Source organism: Anas platyrhynchos, chromosome 5, assembly GCF_047663525.1.
Source record: "Anas platyrhynchos isolate ZD024472 breed Pekin duck chromosome 5, IASCAAS_PekinDuck_T2T, whole genome shotgun sequence".
Classification (NCBI taxonomy): Eukaryota; Metazoa; Chordata; class Aves; order Anseriformes; family Anatidae; genus Anas; species Anas platyrhynchos.
The window spans coordinates 56,866,849-56,879,896 of NC_092591.1; the positions used below are offsets into that span (position 1 = coordinate 56,866,849).

The following is a 13,048-nucleotide window of genomic DNA, read 5'->3' on the forward strand; positions in this document are numbered from 1 at the left end:
ACCTCTCTCTGTCGCCGTCTTGGGAAGAGGGCCGGGGACTGGTGGGTGTTTGCCAGGGAGCCCATGGCAGAGGCAGCGAGCTGCTGGGGGGGCAGCTGCCGCAGCAAGGAGCCAACGTGCCGTGCTGGGAGCACAGCCCCCTTGCTCCCTCCAGCAGCACCCTGCGCGCCTCTCACTGCTGCTGGGGGCTTTCTTTGAGACAGCAATAGCCCAAGCGATGTGCACGCGTGTGCATTTAATATAAACGAGAATCTGCAAACGCACCATTTACTAGGTTCTTGCGGAGGCATTGCTGGCACTGCTCTCTTGGGAAATTCACGGCAACAGCATTTCCAAAGGGAGTTTGGGTTTGTGCTCTTTTTTTTTTTTTCCGCTTAAGTTCTATGAAAGTCTTCTATTCATCATGAAGATTTATTGATTGTTCTCGGAGTTTGGGATAATTAAATATGCAAAGGCTTGACAGCTATCGTAGAGCATATTCTTTTAGCAATGCTAACAATACATTAAATCCAAGGAATTCCACTCTTATTACACTGTGGAGGACATAACTAAGTTCAGCGTACTGGATATAAATATCCATGACGCCACTTAAATATCAAGTACATGCCTAGACTACAGCTATGGAAGTTGTGTTTCACTTCCTCGTTAGCTATTAATGTTAATGACCCCCCAACTCCCTTCCATTGTGCTCATTATTTCATATCTGAATAAAATCATTTACATTTGTCATTTGTGGGTTTTTAGTCTCATGAGGACTTACGGGCTAGTACTACATTGTGCTGTGAGTATCCCCAAGTTTTGTGGAAAGCAAATTCTTGCCACCCCTCCCCTCCCGCTGCTAACTGTCCCGCTATGAAACAGGTGGCTATCTGCCCTCCAAGTGAGATTTTATTGCTAAAATAAAGTAAAAATTGTTTTAAAACAAAGAACACACATCTTTATAGTAAAACTCAAGTTTGTTTTACAATTAGAGAAAAGAGTCACATGGTCCCCCAAAAAACCCCAAGTTTTATATATATTTTGAAAATATATTTAAAAACATAAAAAACTCTATAGTTAAACATATATTATGTTAATCAGTACACTTAAATATAGCTTAATTATATTTACAATATGACGCAGTTGCTTTTAAATTTTAATGCCAATTTCAGTTTTTCCCAAAAAACATAAAATTATATAAATATACAATAAATATTTATGTTACACAAGGTGAATAGTAGAGAACAAGGCCACAGACATGAACTTACATTTGCAAGAGTCTTTACTTTAACACAGCACTAGGCCTGCTGACATGCATGATATACCTTTGTCACAAACAGACCACAGCAAGATTTTAATTAAGTGACATGAACGAAAACCAACCCCCCACCCAGCCATCACCCCCCAACTCTGTTTAACTAAAACTCCCGAGCCTGCGATCATGTACGTAGCGGGTCGGGCAGGTGAGAGTCATGGGACTGCCTTTAATTGCCAGTTTCACCTTATGGATGTTGAAAGCATCAATCAGCATATAAGTTGCGTGTTACGGGAACACACTCTAGAAGTAGTTAGATGTCGTTCTGTATGTTCTCAGCTCCATCCTTTAGTTCTCCCAACCTGCACGGGCTGCACTTTACCCCTTTGTGTGTATTTTAAAGGAATTATTCCTGCAAGGCTCCTCACCCCACAGTCAGCGAATGGGCAACGGGGAACAGGAGTAGAAACCTCATCAGGTGGCTTTGCTGCAAAAGACAGAGTAGAGTAGAAGCCACTTGTTTTTCATGCTTTAATATACTAGCATTTGTATTCCCTGGTCAAAAAAAATATATATAAAAAAATGGTTTTCTCCATTTTGTATTTGAATGGAGGCCATCATTTTGAGTTAGTTTAAATACCAAGCTATTCTACGAGTAGAACTATTTATTTTACTCATCTAGAAAGTCAATGGCACAACTTGAACCTACCATCCAACTGTTTGAATTCTGTAACACCAGCGACGCTCTCACCTATTCCAGGTGAGGATGACTGAGTTAAAGATATACCACCATTAACTTGGTGAAATTAGGAACTTTGTTTCTGGCATGATTTAGATGTTAACACTTCTTTTAGCAATTCAATTTATTTGAACTGGAAATTACTTTATTCACGTATCTGATTGAGACTACCATTATGTCCTAGCCACCGTTTCTTTTTTCCAGTCTACATGATCTGTTTGGTATTCACTCATTAGCATCATCCTTTCCCCTTCCTAAACAACAAAACCTAGTTTTCAGTGGAGCTACCATTACACCATCTCTCTGCAGTAGTTTAGAAACACTGCTGAGAATAGCGCCTTAGTAACGTTTGGGTCATTAAAGGCAAAGAGTAATACACAGACAGGTACTGGCTACAGCAAAATGAAATTCTCCTTTGCTCTAATGTCCAGATTGCATAAAAAATTACTTTGGCTAAAGTTTTGAGGCATTTCAATACAATATTCTTCTGCCTGATTTTTATGTGGGAGCCTACATACCTATAATTAATTTCCAATGGTTCAACCTTGAAGTTCTAATGGGTCACCTAACCTTGCCTTCTCATTTATGGTTCAGTGGACTCGCAGCCACTACAGAAAGTTCAGAAAGTTTCCATTTTACAGTTGGGATGGCTCTACTTTGACAGTCCGCTAAATTGAAAAGGGAGGTCCTCTTTAAGTAGAAGAAATCACTAGTTTTGTTAACCTACAGAATTGGTTTCTACTAGGAGGGACATAAACATATTAAACATATTCTTCATAGGTAATACTTGTGGGGGATGATATTCCAAATAAACTTTGCCTAGTCCAAGTTTTAATTAATTTCAACAGAAAGGCGTAACCATTGCAGCTTCTGCAATAGTTACATCTTGCAGCATGTTCCTCTTTGTTCATCTACAGTGATTACAATTATCATATCTGTCTTCAGTCAGCTCACTAACGAGCTGTTTCTGCCTCTCCACCCACTGTAGCCAGCTCAAGTGCTATGCCCAAACTCTCAGGCCTACAACCTGACTTTTTAGTAATACTTCTGTCAGGGTAGTTAGAGCAGCAGCACAGGGATAAGTAAGTTTATCTGTACCAAAGCAGATGTTCAGCCTGCTACTCTAAGCACTTACTCCAAGTTTACTTTTAATGCCAATTTGTTTCATGGAATAAGGCTGACAGGAGGGTTAGAGCTGCATTCACATAAATGTTAATTGCTTTCAACTAGAGGCAGGGAATCTTTGGACAATTTTTGCTTCATTCCCCTGCTGTTGCAGAGGGGTCTCTCCAGCACAGATACCACAACTGTTTGTACACTGTGCTCTCCCCCAGCACGTTGAGGCTTGTGGCTGCAGGACACACGCTGGAGCAGAAGGCTGCACTACGTGCATCAGTGCGCAATGCAAAGCTGTTTCTCTCAGGCAGCACGCACAGGACCAAATTCAGTGCTGACTACAATCTGGAGAGCAGCAGTCAAGCCAAAACACTGTTGTTTATCCCTGAACTAAGCTATCTAGTCCCATGACATCCCTCTGCTTCGCTGTAATCATTCCAGACCCTTTTGTATTGACATTCTTGCTGTGCTTCACCAAGACATTTGATCCAAGCCCAGGATCCTGTTACATTACAATCATTGCTCTCAACATTCTAAAGAATAGTTTCTGCATGACAAGCTCCAGTTGTACGGTAAGTGAAACATTTCAAAGATCACCATCCCATTCCTTTGAGAGGGGCATGGGGGGGAACCAAACACAATCAAACATGGTATAAGAAAATGCACGTCTCAAAAGACAGTGACTGGAAAAAAAACAAAACAAAACACCAAAGCATGTTGTCAGACAGTTAAATAAGTGCTGTCTTTAAGCCTGAAGTTCAACAATGTGAAGTGGAACATCACCATTCTTTTTCAGTTGCCTTTTTTTATTTTATTTTTTTTTTGTCAGTAGTTGGATTGCTATTGCAAACACCTCACAACATACAAAAAACAAATTGGTCTTTAATCCAGGATAAGGTAATGATTTTTTATCTTTTTTTTTCCTCTATCTGATGGGAGCTCAAAAGTAAGAGAAACAGTAAAACTATGACAACAGCACCTTGACATTGTTTTAATTCCAACGCTATCAGAAGTTAAAAGCAGTAAACAGATATAATACTAACAAGAATAAAGATACTTACTGTCTAAAATGTAAACGGAATGTTTTGGTTCATTTTTTTCTGAAAGAGGACAGTATCATCAATTCACAATTGAAGCAGCATGCAATTTTATTTTTTATTTTTTTAAAACTTTTTATACTTTCAATTCTTGGCAACGGCGACAAACCACAATGTTATCGAGGAATGTAATGCAGACTTTTTAGTTTGCTTTTTTTTTTTTGTTGTTTTTTAAGTTGTGCGCAAATGACTTTTGTTCCCTTTCAGGTCATGGATATGTTCAATAAATAGGTTGTGGAACCACTGTACTGTATAAACTTCAGTTATACATGCAGTCCATAAAATTATTTTTTTTACTGAATAATTTACCCTGTTATGTATATATACAAATAGATAATTTTGTCTCAATATAATCTATACAACACAAATCCACTATCTTCCCCTTTTAATGGTTAATGTACATACACACGAAGTGTCTATTCTTATAAACCGCCAGCCAACTCTCTTCTTGTTATCCATGGTGAGAGCTCTCACGTAAGACTGGGTAGTTCGGCACTGGGAGTTCCAATGCCTCTTGTCTATGCCCCTGCAGCCCTCCTTTGTGTACCCCTTGGGGTTGCATTTGGTCTCATAGAAGTATTGCTTCAGTTGGCCTTTGGGTACTGGGACTTTTTCAAGGACTGTGACAGTCGCACCAGACATGTCCACTGCAGTCTTTTTCTCTGCCGCCGTCACCCACTCGCTCGTACTGTCACACACGCTCAGTTCCCCACGGCGAGCTGGGTCGGAGTGACGCCGGACTCTCATGGACATGTTTGCAGCATCCAAGTAGTTTTTGTACTCCTCGAGCAGGAAGAGCAGCGGGGGTTCCAAAGGCACTTGACTGCTCAGCATGACCCGGGATGTGTACAAGTCTGCATCCTTGTTTTCCTCGCTGGGCTGGATGTCCTGATCTTCATCTAGCAGCTCCTCTATCACATGTTCAAAAGTGTCCGCCAGCGATGTCAGTCCTCTTGAACCTGCATTGGGCCCGTTTAGGCTCTCAAGAGTCCCGTGGGTCCGAAGACCTGGGTAAGCCAAGCTGCCTTGTCCTCTTACACTAGCTTCTTTCATCGGGGCAGCTTTCATGCAACTGAAGTATGAGATAACCATAGTAAGGAAAAGGATGGTCATCACTCTTCTCACTTGGTGGAACTGTTAAGGACAAGAACAACAAAAAAAAAAAAGTATTTAACTTACAAAGCACCAAGTAAGAAAGATTCATCTGGGTTGTCATGAGACATTATGCATTTTCTGCAGAGATCTGCTGCATATGCAGCTGCAACTCATTATCAGTGATAAAGCATAGTCTTGTACCAAGGTGTTTCTTTGATTTAGATTTTCAGATAAATCACATGCCAAAACTTGGGCAACATTTGTTACGGTGAGTCAGATCTTATGTGCCAATGTCCTTCTGTGGTAAGCATTAGATTAGATACTATATGGACCTTTTATTTGTTGACTGATTACACCTATTTCAAATAATAACAGAAGCAGAACTGCTATTTAGCAATGCAACATTTGAGCAGTAAAAGGCAGCTTCATGAGTGTCAAAGGTATGACTTCCATTTAAAGAACAAATGCAAATATTTGATTTTTAAGATCTCTCCATGCCAAAAATAGTTAAATCCACAAGAAACTGAACACGACCAGGATAAATTGCATTTGTATTTTATATGCAATCTTCAAAACACAGGAAAATCTGTACACCTCTGGGGTCTCAGCAGGTCAATTCCTCATCTAAAAGTAGAAGGTATGTATGCACAAATATAGAACAAGAAAATGATGCAGGACAGCATGCTTGCAACCGTACTAAATTTGAGCTGGAAAGATTGCTCACATCATGTGAATGCCATGGAAAGGGCTTACTGGATTACAGAGCTGATAAGGAGCTATACTGAAACAACAGCACCAGAACCACAGTACCGTATTTTCCCAGAGCCACTCACCACCTATTCTCAAGCAGGCAAAGTTTCTATTTAAACCCATCGCTACATACAAAAACAAACAAACAAACAAAAACACACAACACAACCAACCTGGAGCATAACCAGGCAGCAGCCCTGCTTGCCCTATTTAACACAGCAGCTCTTCTTTATTTCCCCCGTTCTGGAGCATGTTATGGGCTGTGCCTTGATGCTTATAGGTACACTTGACTTGAGCACAGAGGGACAGCACCATGAGTGAGTGCTGCTAAGAAAACTTTTCACCAGCCTGAGCAAACTCCTTCATTCCAGCACTCCAGCAGTTTGGGCTTGTATGACTGCTCCTTCCCCAATGCTTCTCTGAGTGTCTAGCGATCATACATTCCTCAGGGTAGAGATTGTTTCCCCCTGAAGTATGGAGTACATCCTTAAGGTACTATTAAAACAGGAACATCCCAAACCCTGCTGTGACAGACAGCTATGCTTTCTGTCTGATCCCAAGTGCTACTACAACATCTATCATGCCCAGTTGTTATTTCTCCTCCTTCCGATCCCGGCTCTCATCTGTCCTGCTTGCTAGAAAGCAATGGCATTGTTCACATTTTTGAAGCAGCAGCTAATGCTTGTTTCAAAGCTTTTGAAGTTCATTCGGAAGTACCTCATACTTGGCAGCACTCATTGGAGTAAAAGCTATTTCTGTTTGCCAACAGGGTGCTATGTAAAAAGCCTTACTTCATCTCCTGCAAATATGCTGTGGGAAACTAGTACTCTTAGGACTCCAACGTGGAAAGGCAATCTATCATAAACCATACAAAAAAATGAAATATGTACTAGAGAGGCAGTGGCCAAAATGTACATCTTTAAGTCTACTTAACGAAGTGTTGGGGAGCGCGTGAAGTGTTTGGTTTTGTGTCTGTGCCCCTCCCCTCCCCACCACTGAACACGACTCCACCCCAGTCCAACTCCACTTTCTTCCCTTCATCTCTTCCTGTTTAAGTGTTATTGTGGCATAGATTTATTAAGATTAAACAAACCTGACATCTGTGACTCACAGGAACACAGTGTTTGCTCTAACTGTGCAGAACATTAATATTTAGCAGATTTTTCATCCTAGGATTTTAAAAAACATTTTAGAGAGCAATATCAGATTTCTTCCTTGAAGGGAAGAAACACACTAGACATGATTTACACACAAGGAAGAAGGCTATCAGTCTTCCTTTATCAAACACAGAGAGACAAGACAGAGGGAGAAGGGGTGGTTCCCCTAGCATACCAGGACAGAGCCAGTGGAACATCATATGCTCCCTCTTCAAGGATTCTTTCATATAAAAGAAAAAAAAAGACAAAAACCAAACCCCGTATCACGTGCTGTGACCACCAAAGCAAAGAACACAAAACAGATCTTCTGGCTCCTAATCAAATTCCCATTATTTTTGTTAGAGTAGTGCCCAAAGCTCCCAGCCAATATCTGGACTCCAGAGGCAAGATCCCGTCTGAGCACGTAGTGCCCTAGAGAGCCCTCCAACACAGAAGAGGTAGGGCACAACACACAGGGTACCAAGGCAAGCACAGAACTAAGGGAAGTCTGCGCACATCGTTTAAGTTCATTCTTGGAAGGCCGAGTATTTGCTATATTTACTATAATTCAGTAGGTGAGCAAAAGATGCAATGATTTCTGGCACAAGCCACATCCCTCACAATTACCTTTGGGCCATTAGTGTAGCAATAAACTTGATGGGATCCAAAGTGACTAGAATAGAGGCTGTGAAACTTCATTTGCATGGACAGCTTTCTTACAAGGAAGAAAGAGGGAAAGCAGAGAGGTGTAGAGCTTACCATGGCCTCGACATACCCTCAGCAACCTCCAACAACTGCTGTTTGGTTACCAGATCTAACACTACTCTACATCCGACATTCAACTAATCCTTCCTTATTCAGTGTTTCCTTCTACTTCTGAGGGAAAACGCTGTCAAGCTCGATCAATTTGTGTCCCATTCAATGATATCTGACTGTCACTGTTTGGGGTAGTAAGAAAACATACAGCTAGGCTTTGGAAACCCACAACTTTAAGACAGCCACTACTCACAAGTGAACGTGGCCCCCTAATAGCCACCCCTTTCCCTCCCACTTCTATCAGTAAAATATTATGTCAAATTAAGTTTTGGCAGTACAGACACATGGAGTATCGCTATCAAGTGAACATAGAAAAACTTCTACTTGCTCATAAGAGAGTCCTTGACTATTCTGAACAGTGTAAGCAGGCTGTGAAAAAAAAATTATTCTAACATGGTCCTATACAGTCAATTTTGGGCAGCAACAAAATGATACTGAGCTAACAGGATGAAGTCATCTGTGAACACCTAGGAAGCCTCTTTGTTTTAGAGGTCATAACTTTTAGTAGTAGTTGCTCTAAGTCTACTAGCGCACTAGCAGAGTAAGACTTAACCTCCCTTTGTGGTTGGAAACAGTCTTTCAGCTGCTTTTGAACTGCCTCACGAGTGCATGGTTCACCTCCCACTTAGCGAGGCAGGACTAGTACCACCATGCGGCTCCAAAAAAGGCACTGGAAACAAATTGGATGGCAGTTGCCCGTCCTTTTCTTTCTGCTTCCCAGCTGCCAAACCTTTATTATACAGTAAAGATTACAGATGCTGGCTGTCCTGTTACACCAAACACCTTGTACACCCTGCACACCAACAGATTGCATTCACCCTTCCAGTTTCGAGGCAGTCATCAAGTCACCCCATGTGAAGTGGGAGAGAGGCTGGAACACGGGACAAAGCTGCATTTGCCTATTTCCCCAGTCTGAGTAAGGTACTGCCCCTTGCCATCCTGGGCACATCTGCTACTGGATGGCCCTGTCTGGAGATGCCTCAGCCCTGCTGGGTACTCCCATGGCAGATGCTGCCCAGGTAGACTAAACTTCCCACAGAGGCTCATCAGCACTCTGAAACGGCGTATTTTTACCTGAAGCAACCCAACTCGCAACAACCACACCAATACTATCAAATGCCAGCCAAGCCAGAGCAGCTGTGGCCACTTTTTGGCCACACTCAGGTAGGAAAAAAAACACAACTCAATCACTGATGATGCGGCTTCACTTTGTAGTCCTATCATGCATCCATCCTTTCCCCTCCCAGCTGTAGGAGATTCAGATCCCTACACCCCACAACCCAGGAATGATGAGTGAAGGCTGCAGCTCTTTTTCACTCCTCCCACCCAGCTATGTCAGTGGATCAGACTCCTCTAGGAGAGGACATCTTACTTCTATTGTTGTTGAATACAACTATTACCTTGCAAAAAGTAGGTATATGCTATTTAAAATACATGTATGCCAGCCCTCTTGAGACCAAGCTTTAAAAGGCTTCCTCAGGTCACACAAGATGTCTCTGTCAGAAGTGACATTTGAGACATGTTTCCTGAATGCCATCCATTCTCATGGCTGCAAAGAGCAGTCTTCCTTCTCTAATGCAGCACAGCGAAGCCAAAGCAATGAAAACAGGTCACCCACCATGGACCAGATCTCGGGAAGACATGACCTAGTTTGTACTTCAATGAAGTCCATACAATTACAGCTAGAATAAGGGCACTTAATTGTGGCAGTCGTCTCCACTAATGGGAAGGAGGCTCATTAAATGAAGGTCATGTCAATTATCTACAGCTAGTTTACATATGCAGTCAATTACCTATCTGTACTATTTACTTCTGTATTTGCATTCAATGAGAATTCACTAGTTAATTGTTTTTATTTCATTAGTTTCACTTATTTTAAGCAGAAATCTAACTGCTTAACAGGTTGTATTTCCAGCAGAGAGACCTGAGGAACAGCTGTGAACATGAACTTGCTTTTCTGCATCCTGATATGCGCTATGAAAGTTGAAATAACTTTCAGTAGTGAATAGATTCAGAATGCTTTAATCTCCAGAAAGGAATGTGCAGTGGAAGATAAAATTAGCAGCAAGACGACATTCATTTTCTGCCTTGCCATTTTCTAAGACCTTTATACAAAAGTTCAATTTACTAAATACTACTGAATGGCACAGGCATGAGTTCCTCTCTACGCATCATTACTGGAGTGTGTGAACAGATACCAAAATGGGATGCATGTCAGCACATGATTTGCAAAGACTAAGTGTACTGAGAACAAACAGCATTAACCTTTAACACATGCATAACTGGATGTCTGACGCACTATGGTTATCCTTACGGCTATTTATGCAAACTATATAATTATTTTTTATTACAGAAAATATACCCCCCCCATCTCCCATCTATACATACACAGGCACACCCACACCCAATTTGTATTCTTGTAAGTTGGTGCTTCATGTCAGGAAGAAAAAAAAACATTTCATTTTTATTCCCTCATGTTGGTTTACCCTGAGGGAATAAAATCTACTTAGCCATAATGCCAGAGATGGCAAAGACTAAGTCAACACCATTTTGAAGACTAAGACAAATTACAAGCAAATTTAAAGTAGTTTGTAAACTACAACTTTTAACATAAGAAATTGTCTTTGATCTCATGCTACTGAACACTGCCCACAGTACAGCCTCCGAGAACACAACATCTCCAGCAGTGCCTCCATTGGCTCTAGAGAGCACCTGTTTCAGGTACTACAAGGAGTTTATGGGGCCCCTGGGGTTTATTGGAGTCTTCCCTCAAGATATTAAAAAAAAAATCACAGCTTCTTCCCATCAAACAGAGGTAGGAAAGAACCCAAAGAAAATCAATGCCAAAACATTAACGCCCCAACATTACACCCTGATCTTTCACTGCCTTATGCATCAGAGTTTCCTACAGATTTTCTTCATACCTTTCTGGATGCCCAAACAGCCATGCAAAGGACTCGCATGCTTCAGAGCTCTAAGAAAGAATTCAGACGCTCTATTGCGTAGACTAGACAGTCTCATCATTACAAGCATGCTTATACTTCAATTGGCCAAGTACGGCACTACAAGGAGTTCCCAGCAGGATTTCTGTCGGACAGATCTAAGACCCATTCTGCCCATACCAGGAAACAAGCAGGATGGGTTTTGGCAGCGTGCACAAGTAAAGAAAGAGCAGGCCAAGCTCACAGATGGTATCAGAGGTTTTGGAGAGACAACACCCATAGAAGAGAACAGATGTGCACTATTTTTATATTTTTACAATGGGAATCGATTATTGAGCGAGGGACACACATGCTGCTTTTCCAGCTGTTTGTGCAGCATCCCATGCAAGGGGCACTCAAACCACACAGGAGTTTTATGGAGGACTACTGTAAACAAACTCAACTACTGTAAACTCAACTCCAGAAGGGCACACGTGCATGCCACTGTGCTTATCAGAACATTCATTTAACCGCAACTTTTTTTCTTTTTGCCAAACCCTCATGTTGAAATAAAGGTATATGGGGAAGTCCCCTTCAGATAGAAGATGCTACCAGCAGGCCTACTTCTGTTCATCAGCAGGAGCAGAATGGGTAAGATATGCGATACTTGTATTGCCATGCCAGAAATACTGGACAGTAGAGATATGACTTCCAAGTTTAAGACCTCAGAATTAGTGAACTCCGGCTTCTGAATGGATTTCAGGCTTCGAAAGCTGCATCAAGCTGGTTTGGAGTATGTGTCACAACAGATTCATGCCACTACTGCGTTCATTCAGAAGGACAATTATGAATTCAGTGAAAGCAGAGTTCACCTATAGAACTGGTTATCTAAGGAGAAACACACCAAGCAACAAAACAAGAAGCCAACCACAAAGCCGCTCCATGGAATAATTACTCCATGCCAAGATAGTGTCTGGTTCCTCCATGACAGCAGGTAATTACAGTTCTCCGAAATCATTCGCTTCAATAGCCACTAGAGCTTTATTTAATTCAACCTGCATGTGGAAGAACATTAGGGCAGAGTCTCAGACCTTAGAGCAGCATCTGTGGTTTGTCTTCCATTTCACCACTGCTCTTTGGTATGAAACACTGCGCTGAAGCATCACAGGACCAAGCCATTCTGCCAAGCACACACATGAAGCTCCCGCTGAAGTCAAGGATAATTGGCATTCGAGAGCAGGAACAGAACAGAGCATGTTGCATGCAAACTAGCGTGAGTTGGATCCTTTGTACTGTGACATGTGTCCAGCAGCCCGCGAACAACCCAGAAGCTGCTGTACCAGTTAAACTTGGATCTTACGAGTGCCCGGGAACTATTGAACAGCATGTAAAACATCCCACGCACCCATCAGCTCTGCTGCGAGTGGCAAGTTTCCTAGGACCTATAGAACATTAAGCACTCACCAGGAATGTAAGCCAAGCTTAGCCAAGGAAAACCAATGGTTAAAAAGCGTAAGCATCGGATGGAGCAGTTACCCATGGTTTGGGCAGGCAGTGCTTTCTTTGAGCAAGGGAGAAGAGCAAGGGCTGTGCCCATTTGCTGCAAGATACTTACCTTCGCTGAGACCCTGACTGTGTGTGGCATTGCTGTTAGAGAATACCTTGCTTTTAGCCATAGTCAGTCCTTGAAATGAAGCAGATCAGTATGTTGTGATGTGCATGAACCAGAAACTGGAAATGCCTGTTGTCAGAGTCCTGACAGGTATTAACAATATGCCTGCATTTGCCAGGAGTGTTATCAGTCATCTTTTGGCTGCCCGCCCTCCTGAGCAGACTTCTCAACACATGCTGAGTCCCGTTGTTAACACGGCACCTCCACAGAAATACCTGCGTACACGGACAGGGCATGAGAGCTTCTGCGGAGGTACCAGAGGAGCACCTTCTGGAGTCCAAAGTTACACAGGGACAACCAGACCAGGAACAGATTTTTTTTTTTTTTTTTTTTTTTTTAAGTTCACAAAGCCACCTCAAGCTACATAAATGGAATAATGAAGAGTTTCAACTTACTGAGGACATCAATGCCATTGGATGGGTTAAGCAGTCTAACCCATCTCACTATGCAGCCAGCCCTGCACGTGTCCTGC

At 42.1% G+C, this 13,048-nt stretch overlaps 1 protein-coding gene across 7 annotated transcripts in view; it reads right to left on the reverse strand.

Annotated features, from left to right (window-relative positions):
- Window positions 1–4,219: 4,219 nt before the first annotated feature.
- Window positions 4,220–13,048, reverse strand: part of BDNF (brain derived neurotrophic factor) — a 38,751-nt gene continuing 29,922 nt past the window's right edge. For 6 of the 7 annotated variants that reach the window (XM_027458618.3, XM_021274155.4, XM_027458621.3 and 3 more), the window contains one exon: window positions 4,220–5,320. In XM_027458618.3, the coding sequence (XP_027314419.1) occupies window positions 4,559–5,320 (762 nt within the window). In that variant the 3' untranslated portion in view covers window positions 4,220–4,558. Of the gene's footprint in view, window positions 5,321–6,204; window positions 6,788–13,048 lie in introns of those variants that run through there. The other variant, XM_038180310.2, reaches the window with a different exon arrangement.